Consider the following 13,106-nt stretch of genomic DNA (forward strand, 5'->3'; position numbering starts at 1 on the left):
CCACTGACCCCTCAATGAAGACTGGTGTGTGTTTTCCCTACTTTCCCTTCCTGAGGTCCACAATCAATTCTTTGTTCTTGCTGACCGGGAAGGCAAGGTTGTTTTTATGATACCACTCAACCAGCAGATCTCGCCATCTGAGATGAGTCTAAAGCTTTCCGTTTTCATTCCCTGGTATTTCTGTCACTTCTTCCATACTTTCCTCCCTCTGCTTCCACTGACCAACTTTTCACCCGCTCTTTCGTCCTTCGCCATTATTTATGCGGCCATTCATTGCTCAATCCGTCGTAAATATCTCTTTCCCCTTTCTCCCCTTTCCCACTCTTTCCTTTCCCCCTTTCCTTCCCCCTCTTTCCCCCCTCTCCTTCCCCCTCTTTCCCCCCTCTCAAGCCGAGCGCTCCCTTTGCCTCATTCCTGGGGCTCGGTACAGGGCGCGCTACGTCACCGGTATTGTGCCGCCCGTCTCTGGGCAACCGGACTCTGGTGGCGGCTGCGGCGGAGTGCGAGCGGTGGCAGGACGGACAGCCCGCTCCAGCCCCGGGCCCACGCCCCGCTCCAGCCCCGGGCCCCCGGCGTACACTCCGCGCCACTTAGCCACGGGTTACCGGTCCCGACCCCGGTTCCCCGCTCAGACCCCCCGGCCCACCATGGCCTCTTCCAAGGCCGAGCTCCTGCACGCCCCCAGTGTGAACTCTGAAGACCCCGAAGAGAGGATCGCCGCTCGCCGACTCCGGGTTGCCCAGAGGCAGGAGGAGAAAAGACGGTGAGAGCCGCCACTCTCCAACACACCTCAGTTCCACACCACCGCCCCCCCCCCCCCAAAATTTACAACCCGCCCCTTCAGTCTTTTCACATCCCAATTTTTCTCATTCCTTCTAAAACTACTCCCCCACTAACTCCACACTTCACTCAATTTCAGTGCATTTTACCCCACACTCTTTTACCCATCTCGCTCTCTCCCTCTCATGCCCCTTCCCTGCACTTTTCCCTCCCATTTGCCTACCCTTCTGCTGTTGCCCTTAATTCCCCGCTTGCCCTGTCTTCTCTCTTTTGGCATTTGCCTCTCCCTTCCCTCTAATCTCCATTCCTCTTCCCACCCACCCAGTTTCCCTTCCCACTTGCTTCCCCCTCAGCCATTCTTCTGTTCCCTTACCTCTCTGCTGCTGCTTGTTCCCTTCCTTTGATTTGTTTGTCGAACTTAAAAGCTCCGTGTGACAGATGATGGATATATAAAATGATATTCCAGGGAAGCCAGAGGTGAAAATGAAACTGTGGAAGAAGGAGATGATGACAAAGAGGAGCTCAGTAAAAGCTGCAAACAGGTTTTGGACTCGTACCAGGTTAGTTAGCCCTTTAACTTTCTTCCTAAGCAACCCTTGGGTTCAAGATAACTCTAATTCCGAAGGTTCTGAAGAAGTAACATGAATGTTATAGGCTCTGCAACGGGTGCAGCAGGAGGTGCTGATGGGACAGGTGGTGATAGATTACTGGAAATGAAAAGAATCAAGCCACAGCGAATTGTGTTTGAGATGAGTTCAAGGGGCTGAATGGCCTCATCCTGGTCCTGTATGATAATCTTATGTTTTCTCTCTCTTCCCCTAAACCTTAACGATTAATATGTCTCTTCCAGCAAACTTTTAGTTTCCCTTGTGACATTTATTGCGGTATTTTGTTTGAAGCATGTTAAGGGTGCTACAAACATGAGCTTTACTGTGACCATGCTCCTCACTGGGAGGAAATTAACCAGTGCTGCTGCCAATTAGAATAGTAAAAATAATCAAATTTGACAAGTGATGTGATATAAGAAAGCTCTAGGCTTTTAGTTTGAAGAAGGTTGATTTTGTTGGGAGTCTGAAAAGATCTATACACGGATATCTTAAAAAATCACTTATTGATGGAATTCTGTATAAAACCCAGTGTGTATGATTTCAAATGTCTGAGAGCTGCTGCAAAACTCTTCCACTGTGGAATAAGATGCCACTGTTTGGGAAAACCGGCCTTTCAAGTCTATTGCCTGGTCATTTAGGTGCTTGGATTGCCTCGAGTTAACAATTGCACCCTTTGTAATAGAGCTTCTTGACATGGAGATCATTCAAAAGTCAAAGTTGAGTTTGTCATATGCACAAGTACACGTATGCACAGGTGCAATGAAAAACTTACTTGCAGCTGCATCACAGGTACATAGCATAAAATAAGCAGCATTCAGAAGAAAAACATAAATTAAACATAAATTATACACAATTTTTACAAGAAAATAAAACACAATTAGAACCAAAAAAAAAGTCCGTTAGTGCAAAGTGATCAGAGTGGTCATAGTGTAGTTAAACTGTAGTGGTGATTAAGGTTATGCTGGTTGGTTCAAGAACTGAATGGTTGAAGGGAAGTAGCTGTTCTTGAAACTGGTGGTGTCAGACTTTGGGCTTCTGTACCCCCTGTCTGATAGTAGCTGCAAAAAGATGGCATGGCCCAGATGGTGGGGATCTTTGATGATGGATGTTGCCTTCTTGAGACAGCACCTCCTGCAGATACTACTGATGGTGAGAAGGGATGTGCCCGTGATGCATTGGGCTGAGTCCACTACTCTCTGCAGCTTCTTGCGTTCCTGCGCATTCGGATTGCCGTACCAGACCATGATGCAACCAGTCAGGATACTTTCAACAGTACATCTGTGGAAGTTTGTTAGGGTGTTCAGTGACAAGCCGAACCTCCTTAGCCTCCTAAGAAAGTAAGTACATTAATTCACATTAATTCCTGTTATTGTTCTGCCTTATAGGCATTGATCCCACCTGGGTGTGTCCTTGCCAAAGATAAATCTTATGTTTGTTTTTAAAATGAGTGAAGGGAAGTTAAGGTGAGACACCGATTTTATATTTATTAAATAAATTGGAGTACTCCCCTTCTTCGATGTGAAGTTGATGTTGGGAAAGGTAAGGCAACTTGAGTCATAAGCACTAACTAATTTCTGTTGTGAACATTCAAGGGAAAATATTTCCGAACACATTAACAATATAATATTCACTTATAATCCAGGGGAAACTTGGTGTTTTCACAATGATCCTTGGAGTGCAGTAGTTGCAGAATGCAGGCTTTGGTGAGTGAGGGAAGAGTTTCTATAATGTAATTTTGTTTATTTTATGTTAGTAATCAAAGTGGCAAATCCTTGTGGGTTGTGGTTTTCAATTTGAGCTTGCAGTTTCACTGTGGAGGTAAGCAAGGTAACTTGAGAGGGGACCCCTTTGTAATTGTAAACTTCTCAATTGAGGTCAATTAATTTCAGCTGTCTGGACTAATGTTTGAGTGTTATTAAAAACGCAGCCAGAGCAACCACAGAGACTTTTCTTTCAGTGGCTCTTGTACTGCAGAGGTCTCAGTGCAGGAAAAATGTATGTTATTTCATTTTAATTTTATTTTAAGTTAGTAATTAGAGTTAGTAACTTTTACATCCTTTTTTTCCTGGAGTTTGCAGTTTCAGGTGAGGAGGTAACTTGAGGATGCCCATTGTAATTGTAAACTTTGCAATTGAGGTCAATTATTTTCAGTTGTCTTGACCAGAGCTGTCTAAGTGCATTTGATTTTTTAAAAAGGAGGCAGAGGAATCAGAGGGTGTTATCACAACAGTTTGGAGTGCCAAGGTGTCAGTGCAGGATTTGATGAACGAAGGGGCCTCCGTGAGGAGGGTCTTTGAGAACTCAACATTGTCTTTTGGTTGGATAATGTGATATTTGTGCCAGTCAGGTTGATGTTGGTGACCATTTTCACTTTTTTGCAGTTCAAAGATGATGTGGGAACAGAGATGGATAATGTTTTAGGGGGCCCTTTCTAAACTAAAAATAATGCAGGGGAGCTCAGTCCTCTGTTGTATGACTTACGATGTGGGACTTCTGAAGTGCTCCTTGTGGTTTGGGTAATACATTTGTGGGAGATGCTTCCAGTTTGGCCAACTTGAGCGTTGGTTGGTGACACTATGATGCACCTGTGAGGATGTAAGTTATGTAGGCTGCATGTTTTCAGAAATGGTCACCTTACAGCTTAAGGAAAGGTGTTGAAAGAAGAAATAGATGGCCACCAGAGGAAGGGAGGCAGACAAGTTGTCAGGGAAACCTTAAAGTGCATCTCCAAAATCATGTCATTGTTTTGGGAAAATGGTGGAGCTGAATGTTTCTCTGAGGAGTCCAGCCAGAGCCAAGATCACAGCACAGTGGGTGACTTAGCTGCACAATGGATAAGGATCAAGAGTCTAAGGGTAGCAGTTGTAGGAGACCAGATAATGAGAGGGATAGATAGATGCTTCGGCAACCATTCATGTGAATCCAGGATGGTGAGTTGCCTCCATGGTGTCAGGGTTAAGGACACCGCAAAGTGACTGCAGGGCATTCTAAAGAGCGAGGGTAAGCAGCCAGAGGTTGTGGGTCATATTGAGAGGCATAGATAGAGAGGATTATGAGAAACTTCACCCCATAACGGAGGCGTCTAAAACTGCGGGGCATAGGCTTAAGTTTAGTGGGAATCTGAGGAAGAATTCTTTTTACTCGGAGGGTGGTTGGAATCTGGAACCCATTGTCAGGGGCGGTGAGGATGGAACAAAGATTAAAACAGTAATATTAAATTGTGTAGTTGGCATTCTTCAACTCTTCTTACCATTTCTCTCTCCTCCACCATTGTACAGCCTCTGTTTGTCCATTGTAAAGAAGCTCATTAGGATGTTTACTACTGAAAATGAAAGTGGTTTCTCTCAACTAACGAGAACAATGTGAGGTGCATTAAATTGGAATTTAAGGGTTTGTTCATTCTTTTAGAGACTGATGAAGCTAAAAAGAGATGGGATGTCATTGGTCACAAATGTACAAGTTGCTGAAGACTCAAGGGAGATGCACAGGAGAAATATAGAAAGAGAAGCACTGAAGCAAAGGTGAGTGAATTGTATTAACTGTGCCCAAAGGAGAAACTTTGAGGATTCTAATGTGAATTTCACCTGGTTTGATTTTTCACCCACTCCAAATTTGCAATCTCACTCATTTGCATTATCAGCAAGCATGAACGTTACAGTTATGCAGTGTTTTAATTTTTTTCAGTTTCCTTCACAAATATTCCTTAATACATTCCTGAGTGGTAACCTGTAACATTAGATTAATACAGGTGAAAATGGGTTTAGCATGAAATGGCATTTTTCTTAATGAGTATGTCGAGACCACGACCCATACAGAGGACACTGTCCATCACCCTGTGTGGGATAACTGTGCTAAATGGATGAATGCAGAACAGATCTGGCAGCTCGAAACCAGGCATCCATGAGGAACTGTAAATGAACAGCAGCCAGAAATGTGCACTGTCACAGCTTGTAAATCGTGTCTTAGCATATCCCTCACTCTGCTATTACTATCAAGTCAGGAATTCAACCCTGTTCAAGAAGTGCAGAAGGGCATGCCTGGAGCAGTGCTAAATATAGCCAAACTAAAATGGTGAGGTGCCTACTGAGTGAAGCTGCAACACAGGACTACATGTGTGCTAAGTAGCAAAAAAAAACATGCAGCTGGCAGAACTAAGTGGTCTCACAACCAATGGACCAGGCCAAAGCTCTGCAGTTTTGCATGTCTGCTTGTGAATGGTGTAGGCAATTAAAGAGCTGAGAGAGGAGGATTCACCACGAATGTCACCATCCTCAACAATGGCAAAGAAAATGCTCAAGAAGAGGCTGAACCAATTGTACCCTGTTTTGTTAGAAGTGCCAAATTGGTGTTTCATATTGGCTTCCTCCATCATCATAAAGCCAGTCTCCAACTGATTTGATTCATTGCATATGATTTCAAGAAATGGCTGAAAGCATTGAATACAGCCAAAGGCTATGGGACCAGAGAATATTTGACCAAGTGTAGCATCAAGCTGTAGTACTGAAGATGTGCACTCCAGAACTAGATGTGCCTTTGGCCAAGATGTTTTAGTAAAGTTACAACACTGGTATCTACCCAAGCATGTGGAAAATTGCCCAGTTGTGTCCTGTTCACAAAAAGCAGGACTTACCACCCAAACAGCCCATTCTCAATCATTAGCAAAGTGACGGAAGCTGTTGTCAACTGCGCTATCAAGCCGCACTTAGTCACCAACACCCTACTCACTAATGCCTGATTTGAGTTTCACCATGACGACTCTGCTCTGGACGTCATCACAGCCTTGGTCTAAACATGGGCCAATGAGTGGTATTCCAGAGGTTAGTGACTGCCTTTTGATATCAAAGCATCATTGGAGTGTGTGCAGTATCAGGTACCCCGGTAAACCTGAAGTCAATGGGTATTCAAGAGAAAATACTTCACTGGTTAGAGTCATACCTCACACTAAAGAAGATGATTTTGCTTGGTGGAGGTCAATCATCTCAGGCCCAGCACAACACTGCAGGAGTTACCCGGCACAGTGACATGGCCACACAATCTACATCAGCTTCATCATTGGCCTTCCCTTTGGAATGGAAGTGAGGTTACCATTATTGCACAATGTCCAATTGCATTTGCAACTCTTCAGCAAATGAAGCAGTCCATGTTTGCATGCAAGACCTGGTCAACAAGTCAGACATGGCTGATGAGTGGCAAATAATATTCAAACCTCAAGTGTCAGGCAATGGCCATTTCAACAAGAGAGAGCCTAATCAACACCCTTGACATGCACTGATATTATCATCACTGATTCTCCCCACCATTAATCAACTGACGGTCACCATTGACAAGAAGGTCAACTGAACCAACCACATAAATACCATGGCTACAGTAGCAGATAAGAAACTGAGTATCCGGCAGTGGGTGACATCTCGCAGTACTGGAAGACCAACAAGTTTCGGGCAGGGGAATGCTGCCGACTGGCACATTCCAGGCTGCAGGAGTACATGCTGAGGGACACACTGAAGCTGGGCGCTGCTGACGCAAAGGCTCGGTGGGGAAGGACTACAGTTTAGGGTTCTTCTGCCACTGGAGAGGGAGGGGTGGGGTCAGGCGAAAAAGCCCCTAACTATTGTAAATACGGGACTGGGCAGCCCCCAGGGAGCCACACGTGTGGCATCGATGCTGTTGTTTTATATAAAAAGGTAACACTAATGAATCTGTACAAGAATGTAAAGGCTTGCACTGTTTTGTAATTGTATATAGTTTGGCTTTTATTATGAATAAAGTTTATTTTGGAATAAAAAAGAATCTGGCAGAGGGTGACTTGACTTGCCTTCAGCTACCCCAAGGCCTTTCCACCACCTATAAATCAGGAGCATGATGGAACACACTCTCCTTGCAAGGATGAGTGCAGCACCAACAACTCGCAAGAAGCTCAACATTATTCAAGACAAAGCAGCCTGCTTGTTTGGTACCCACCAATAATCCTAAACGTTCCTTCCATCACCAGTGCACAATGGTTGCAGTGTATGTAATCTACAAAATGTAAGTAGACTTGTCCAGTTTACTCCAACAGCATTTTCAAAGCACAGGACCATTACTAGCAAGAAGGACAAGTCAGCAGGTGCATGGGAGTTTTGCGCCTTCCACTCTGTTCTGGTTTGGAAGTTTATCACTGCTCCTTCGTGAACTTTGGTTTAAATTCTGGTGGCCTCTGATCAACAGCAGGGTGTACCTTCACCAGGAGGACTGCAATAGTTCAAGAAGATGGTTCACTGACACCTTGAGGGCAATCAGGGATGGACAACCTATGCTAGCCTTATTGGTGAAGAAAAATGAAGTCTGCTTTTGAATTCTTCTTCAAAAAAATATTGATTTGTAAAACTAACTTTTATTGAATTAGGGTACAAGAGTTGGGTCTTTTAGTAATTTACTTGGCAAAAAGATGCGGATTAATATTTAGTTCCTTGTCAAAGTCTGGTAAACAAGCAAATTAGCTGGAAGTTCCTAATGGTGGTGATCAGCTAAGAAGGTGCCAGTTTTGTTGAATCAATTTCCAAAGAGGTGCTGTGCAAGGTAATAGGGTTGGAGGTTTTTAAAATTACTCATTTACATAATCTATTTGTTTACAATACTGGATTTTTGAAGTTTAGTTTTGCTTTTTGAAGGACTGCAAAATTGGAGAACGAAGCCATCATCAGTGAGGAAAAGTTTGAGGTCATCACAAAGAAATGGTTATCAGCAAAGGCTCATAAGATTCCTCAGGATTTACGTGACCTTCTCATCAAACAGCAACAGCTATGTGCTCAATTAATCGAAGGAAAAAACAATCTCATTACTACTTTGCAGAAGGTAAATTGTTTATGCATTAGAAAGTTGGGTGAATATTCAATGGTGAGTAGTTAACTCTGTTGCATTTTTTTTGTTACAGTTTGGGGCTTAATAGTTAAAATGCACCCTTTGGGCAGGTTTTCATTTGTGGGCACATGCCTTTATTCTGAACCCTTACAACGTGGCACAGTAGTTGAGAACATTTTGGTTTTTCCTCCTGGATTTGAGTTATGAACCTTATCCAGGAAGGAAGTATATCCTCCAGTGATAAAGACTTGTGGTGAAATAAGTTTGTGCAATCATAAAAGTAGACTTTACTGATGTGTTTTAAATTAATTTTGCAATAACTTTCTTCAGGATATCATAACATGGGGTGATTCTGATTTGGGGACAGCTAAATTGCATTTGATTATGTGCTTATTAGTTATTTCAACCTACAGAACTGCACATGGTTTGTTAAGATGGCTCTGTTTATGGCTCTTTATGAGCCAGTAGGATTTGCTCCTCCACTGAGCAAAAAAAAGATTTAGTGTGACTGCCTGTCTGATTACTGTAACTCTTATTGACTCAAATTCTAGAGTTGTTCAAGTTGATTACCTCTTGGTACAGTACTTGTGTCAATCTTGATAATTGACAAAAGGCTCTGTAATTGTCAGAATTAGAAGAGCACCATCTAAATTCTACTATCTCCTTAGTTCTTTTCATTTCTGTTTCAGCTTTGCACAGCTAGTAGAGCTGCTGCCTCACAGCTCCAGCGACCTGGGTTTAGTCCTGATCTCTCTACTAACTGTGTGGAGTCTATATATTATCCCTATGACTGCATGGGTTTCCTCCCATAAAGACATGCGGGTTGTTAGGTTAAATGTTTGTTCTAAATTGCCCCTAGTTTGTTGGTGAGCAGTAGATTCTGGAGGAAGTCTATGGGTATTGTGGGAGAATTAAATGGTTTAGTGTAAATTGATAGTAGGTACAGACTTGGCAGCTGAAGGACCTGTTTCTATGCTCTATGACTCGATGCTTTTTATCTTTATGTCCCATTCAAAGGACTATGCCACCTTTTGTCTATCATTGAACTAATCCATCCTCTCAGTTGTTTGTTTATTTCGCACAAGCACCTTCCAGCTCAGGCTCTGGCCAGAAATTCTTCTGAAAAGTAGCATTTGGCTTGGTATTGAGAACCTCGACCATTTATCGGGAGCACACAGAAACCCTTTGTAAGTGGGGGAAGGAGCATCCTGCCTTATAAACTGCTTGTCCATTTACGCTAGCAGACATGTCCTGCCCTATTTGTAGAACAGTTTATGGTTCCCACAATGGCCTTATTAGCCACCTCAGAACCCCAAAACTGGAGTCAGTGAATCATCCTTGATCCCGAAGTGCGGCTTAAGAAGAAGGAAAGCACGTAGTATGTGTGAAAACCCAAGTGAAGACTGTATATTATGTTGTATAAGCTTTGTAACGTATCAACAACATATTATTCATGACAAAGTTCTCATAAATAACCTTCCTCTGACATCTTTAAGTTAGTGATGGGACTCTGTTCCCAGTGACAGATTTGACTCATTGCCACGACATTTCAGTTTTCTAACCAAGTACAGTCAGCGTCCACAATGAACAGCCATCATTTCGAAAGGTCAAATTCCTGTTCAACACAATTTTATGGTCATTGTTTTCCTATGTTAGCATGCTGTTTGTACAGCTTTATTATATCTTTGGGCAACGTTTTTTCAAAAAAAACTGAAGCACGGTTAAAGGTTCCACAAATTGTGTGTGGTTTAATTTTATTTAATTTGACCTTGCAGGAGCTAAAGTTGAGTGATGATCGTTATGTAAAGGATCTGAAGAAATCAGCTGAAGACATTGACTTATTGTTGGAACGTATGGAAGAACAAATAAAGACCTTAACCAAGTCCTATAGAATGGAACTGAAGGAGATAGAGGTGACAAACTTAAGATGCTTTTTCTTCCCTTCCATGCTGAATAGATAGAACTGGAGGATCTTGATTTGCAATCCAAAGTCTTGTTAAGGCCCCTTTCTAGTTGTGAAGAAGGTGGTGTGTATCATGCTGCAATCTTGTGTTTATTAAATAGAGGTGCTTCAAGAAGTGACAGCTTATTACCATAGAGCATCTAGCTTGATAGTGGCAGAGAAGCTGAGTAAGCCTGTATTTCCTAAAGAACCAGTCTGTTCCATGAATTAACAAACTTCAAACAACATTTTCATATTGTATGAAGGGTGCCAGGAAAACAGTGTTCAAACACGGATAAGTAAACTATATTCAACCTCTGATAAAAGGTGGACAGCGTTTTTAATGTTGATAAATAAAGGAAGGAAACCAGCATTGTGCTTGTGTTTTGTCCATGGTTTTGCAGGCAGCTACAGAGAATCACAATGCAGATGTCCTGAATCACTGAAATTCTAGATTGTCCATTTTATGTTAAAGGCTGATAAAATCACTGGAGGGCAGCAACCCCACAGTTAAAATTATTCACTGAATATTAATTGTGTTTAGTTTATTTCCTTCGCTCATCTATGTTAGAATCAGAAGATGGTGATTTCAGGTCCCATCCATATACTTATAAGTTGATATTAAAGGCTTTTCTGAGGGCATGGTTCCTTCGGGTTGTTGAACTGTGACCTCATCTATTCTTCTGTATTGAGTTTTTGTTTTAAGAAGGAAGGTTATTCCCAGTGTTCTACCCAATATCTCCATCAGAGTCAGTTTAAAAAAAAGTATCTTGTTACCACCACATACCTGTTTATAGGAGATTCCTGTTTACAAATAGGCTGCCATATTTTCTAAAGTGACTAAGCACCATTGATTGAAATGCAGTTTGGGATGTCTTGAGGTTGAGCACCATCCTGAAGCAAAATTATCAAATTCCTTTTCATGCTTCAAATGCTTTTGATGCTCTTTTTTCACTGAGCAAGTTCCTGGATCATTATCTTCTTAACCCTAGATAATCTGTACAAAGACTGTTAATATTGAACTTACAAAATCCTTATGGGCATTGGAAGATCATGTACTACTTTTGGAGGGTTGAAATTTGTAAGTCATCAAGAGTGCCCCTAGCGAGTTGTTCCAGTGCGGATGTAACACTGACATCCACTTGATGGTGTGACAAATTGTTCAGGGCTGTTTTATTCATAAAGAGCAGGGCAAATCCAATATTGGCTAATTATTGCCCAATCGCTCTCCTCCCAATCATCAGCCAAGTGATGGAATCTGTCATAGACATTTCCATCAAACAGAATTTAGTTGCCAATAATCTGCTACTGATGCCCAGTTGGTTCTTTCTAGCATGACTCGGGTCCAGAACTATCACAACCTTGGTCCAAAGGTGGACCAAGGAAATTTATTCCAGAGGTGAGGTTAGAGCAACTGCTCACAACATCAAGGGAACATTTTTACTGAGGGTGGTGTTGAGGAGTTTTGGTAAAACTGAAGTCAGTGGCAATAAGGGGGAAAATTTCCATGGTTGGAGTTGTACCTTGCACTAAGGTGGTTATTACTGGACGTCAATTGTCTTGGCTTCATGACTACCAACCATCTTCTGCTGTTTCATAGATGGCCTCAGTGGGGTCAGAAGTGGAGATATTTGCTGCTAATTGTGCAATATGTAATTCCATTCACAATTCCTTAGCAAATGAAGAATCCCTACCTGCATGCAGGAAGATCTAGATGACATTTGGGCCACAAAACAATGAGCATTTCCAACAAGAGAGAATCTCCTCTCTGTTTGAGATTCAGTGGCATTACTGTCAATGAGTATCCTACCATCGATGTCCTAGAGGTCAGCATTGAGCAGAAGCTCAGCCGGAGCAGCCATTTAAATAGTAGTTGTAAAGACAGTTGAGAGGTTGGGTATCCTGTAGTGACTGAATCAGATTTTAATACCCAGGGCCTTTCCACTTTCTATGAGACACAAGACAGATGTTTTGCGGAATACTCTTTACTTACCTGGACGAGCGTAGCTACAATGGTTCTCAGTAAGCTCGACACCATCCAGGACGAAGCCTGCTGCTTGTTTGGTACTCTGTCCACCACACTAAACATTTATTCCCTTGTCATCATCTCGCAGTGGCTTCTGTGTATACCATGTACAAAATGCACTGCAGTTACTCACTTGGGATACTCCCAACAGCATCTTCCTAATCTAAACCTCTACCACCAGCATGTACATGGGAACATCACCACCTACCTCTGCAAGTTGCAAATCATTCTGACTTGGAAGTTTTCCTATAGTCATTGGGTCGATATCCTGGAGCTCCCTCTTCAGCAGCTACCTTCACCAGAAAGACTGCAGCAGGTCATGAGAGCTTCTGTAAAGCAACTAGGGATGGGCAATAAATGCTGGCCTTGCCGAAAAATGAATTAAAAAAATATTTTATTAATTTTATTTTATCAGCACTTTATCTTGTTAATTCTCAAAGGATTGTCGGTGGATTGGATAAATGGCATCTGCTGGCGTGCTCTGCATCAGTCTCTTAACTGCTTCAAGTATTCCTGAATTTTCAGTTAAAATCATTTGCATGTTTCAATAATAACTTTGAATTTATACAAATTTTTGATTGAAGTTGACAATCTTTGAGTAGCTGGTGACACACAAAATGCATTAAACAATTTATTGCCTGGATTTGTAAATAACAAAGCCAGCTCCTTTTGTTGTTGCATCCACTTCACTGCTGAGCACTGCTCCATCATTCAATAAGATGCAATGGAATACTCTCCACCTGCCTGGCTAACCTGATGTTGCCCAAGGTTCCATTCTCTTGCTTGTTCCCCATAACCCTTGACTGCTCTATGGGCCAATAATCTGTGTGCTTTGGTATTCAACATATTCAGTGATTCACCTGCCAGGGTTCTCTGGGGTGAACACTTGCAAAGATTCACAACCCTCCTCATT

The 13,106-nt window shown here is 42.3% G+C and overlaps 1 protein-coding gene across 1 annotated transcript in view; it reads left to right on the forward strand.

Moving 5' to 3' along the window:
- Positions 1-390: 390 nt before the first annotated feature.
- Positions 391-13,106, forward strand: part of drc1 (dynein regulatory complex subunit 1 homolog (Chlamydomonas)) — a 46,753-nt gene continuing 34,037 nt past the window's right edge. Inside the window, exons 1-5 of the mRNA XM_052024322.1 lie at positions 391-763; positions 1,247-1,340; positions 4,797-4,909; positions 8,036-8,219; positions 10,001-10,138. Coding sequence (XP_051880282.1) covers positions 648-763; positions 1,247-1,340; positions 4,797-4,909; positions 8,036-8,219; positions 10,001-10,138 — 645 coding nt within the window. The 5' untranslated portion in view covers positions 391-647. The remainder of the gene's footprint in view (positions 764-1,246; positions 1,341-4,796; positions 4,910-8,035; positions 8,220-10,000; positions 10,139-13,106) is intronic.

The sequence above is a fragment of the Pristis pectinata genome, chromosome 10, assembly GCF_009764475.1.
Source record: "Pristis pectinata isolate sPriPec2 chromosome 10, sPriPec2.1.pri, whole genome shotgun sequence".
In the NCBI taxonomy this organism is placed as follows: domain Eukaryota; kingdom Metazoa; phylum Chordata; class Chondrichthyes; order Rhinopristiformes; family Pristidae; genus Pristis; species Pristis pectinata.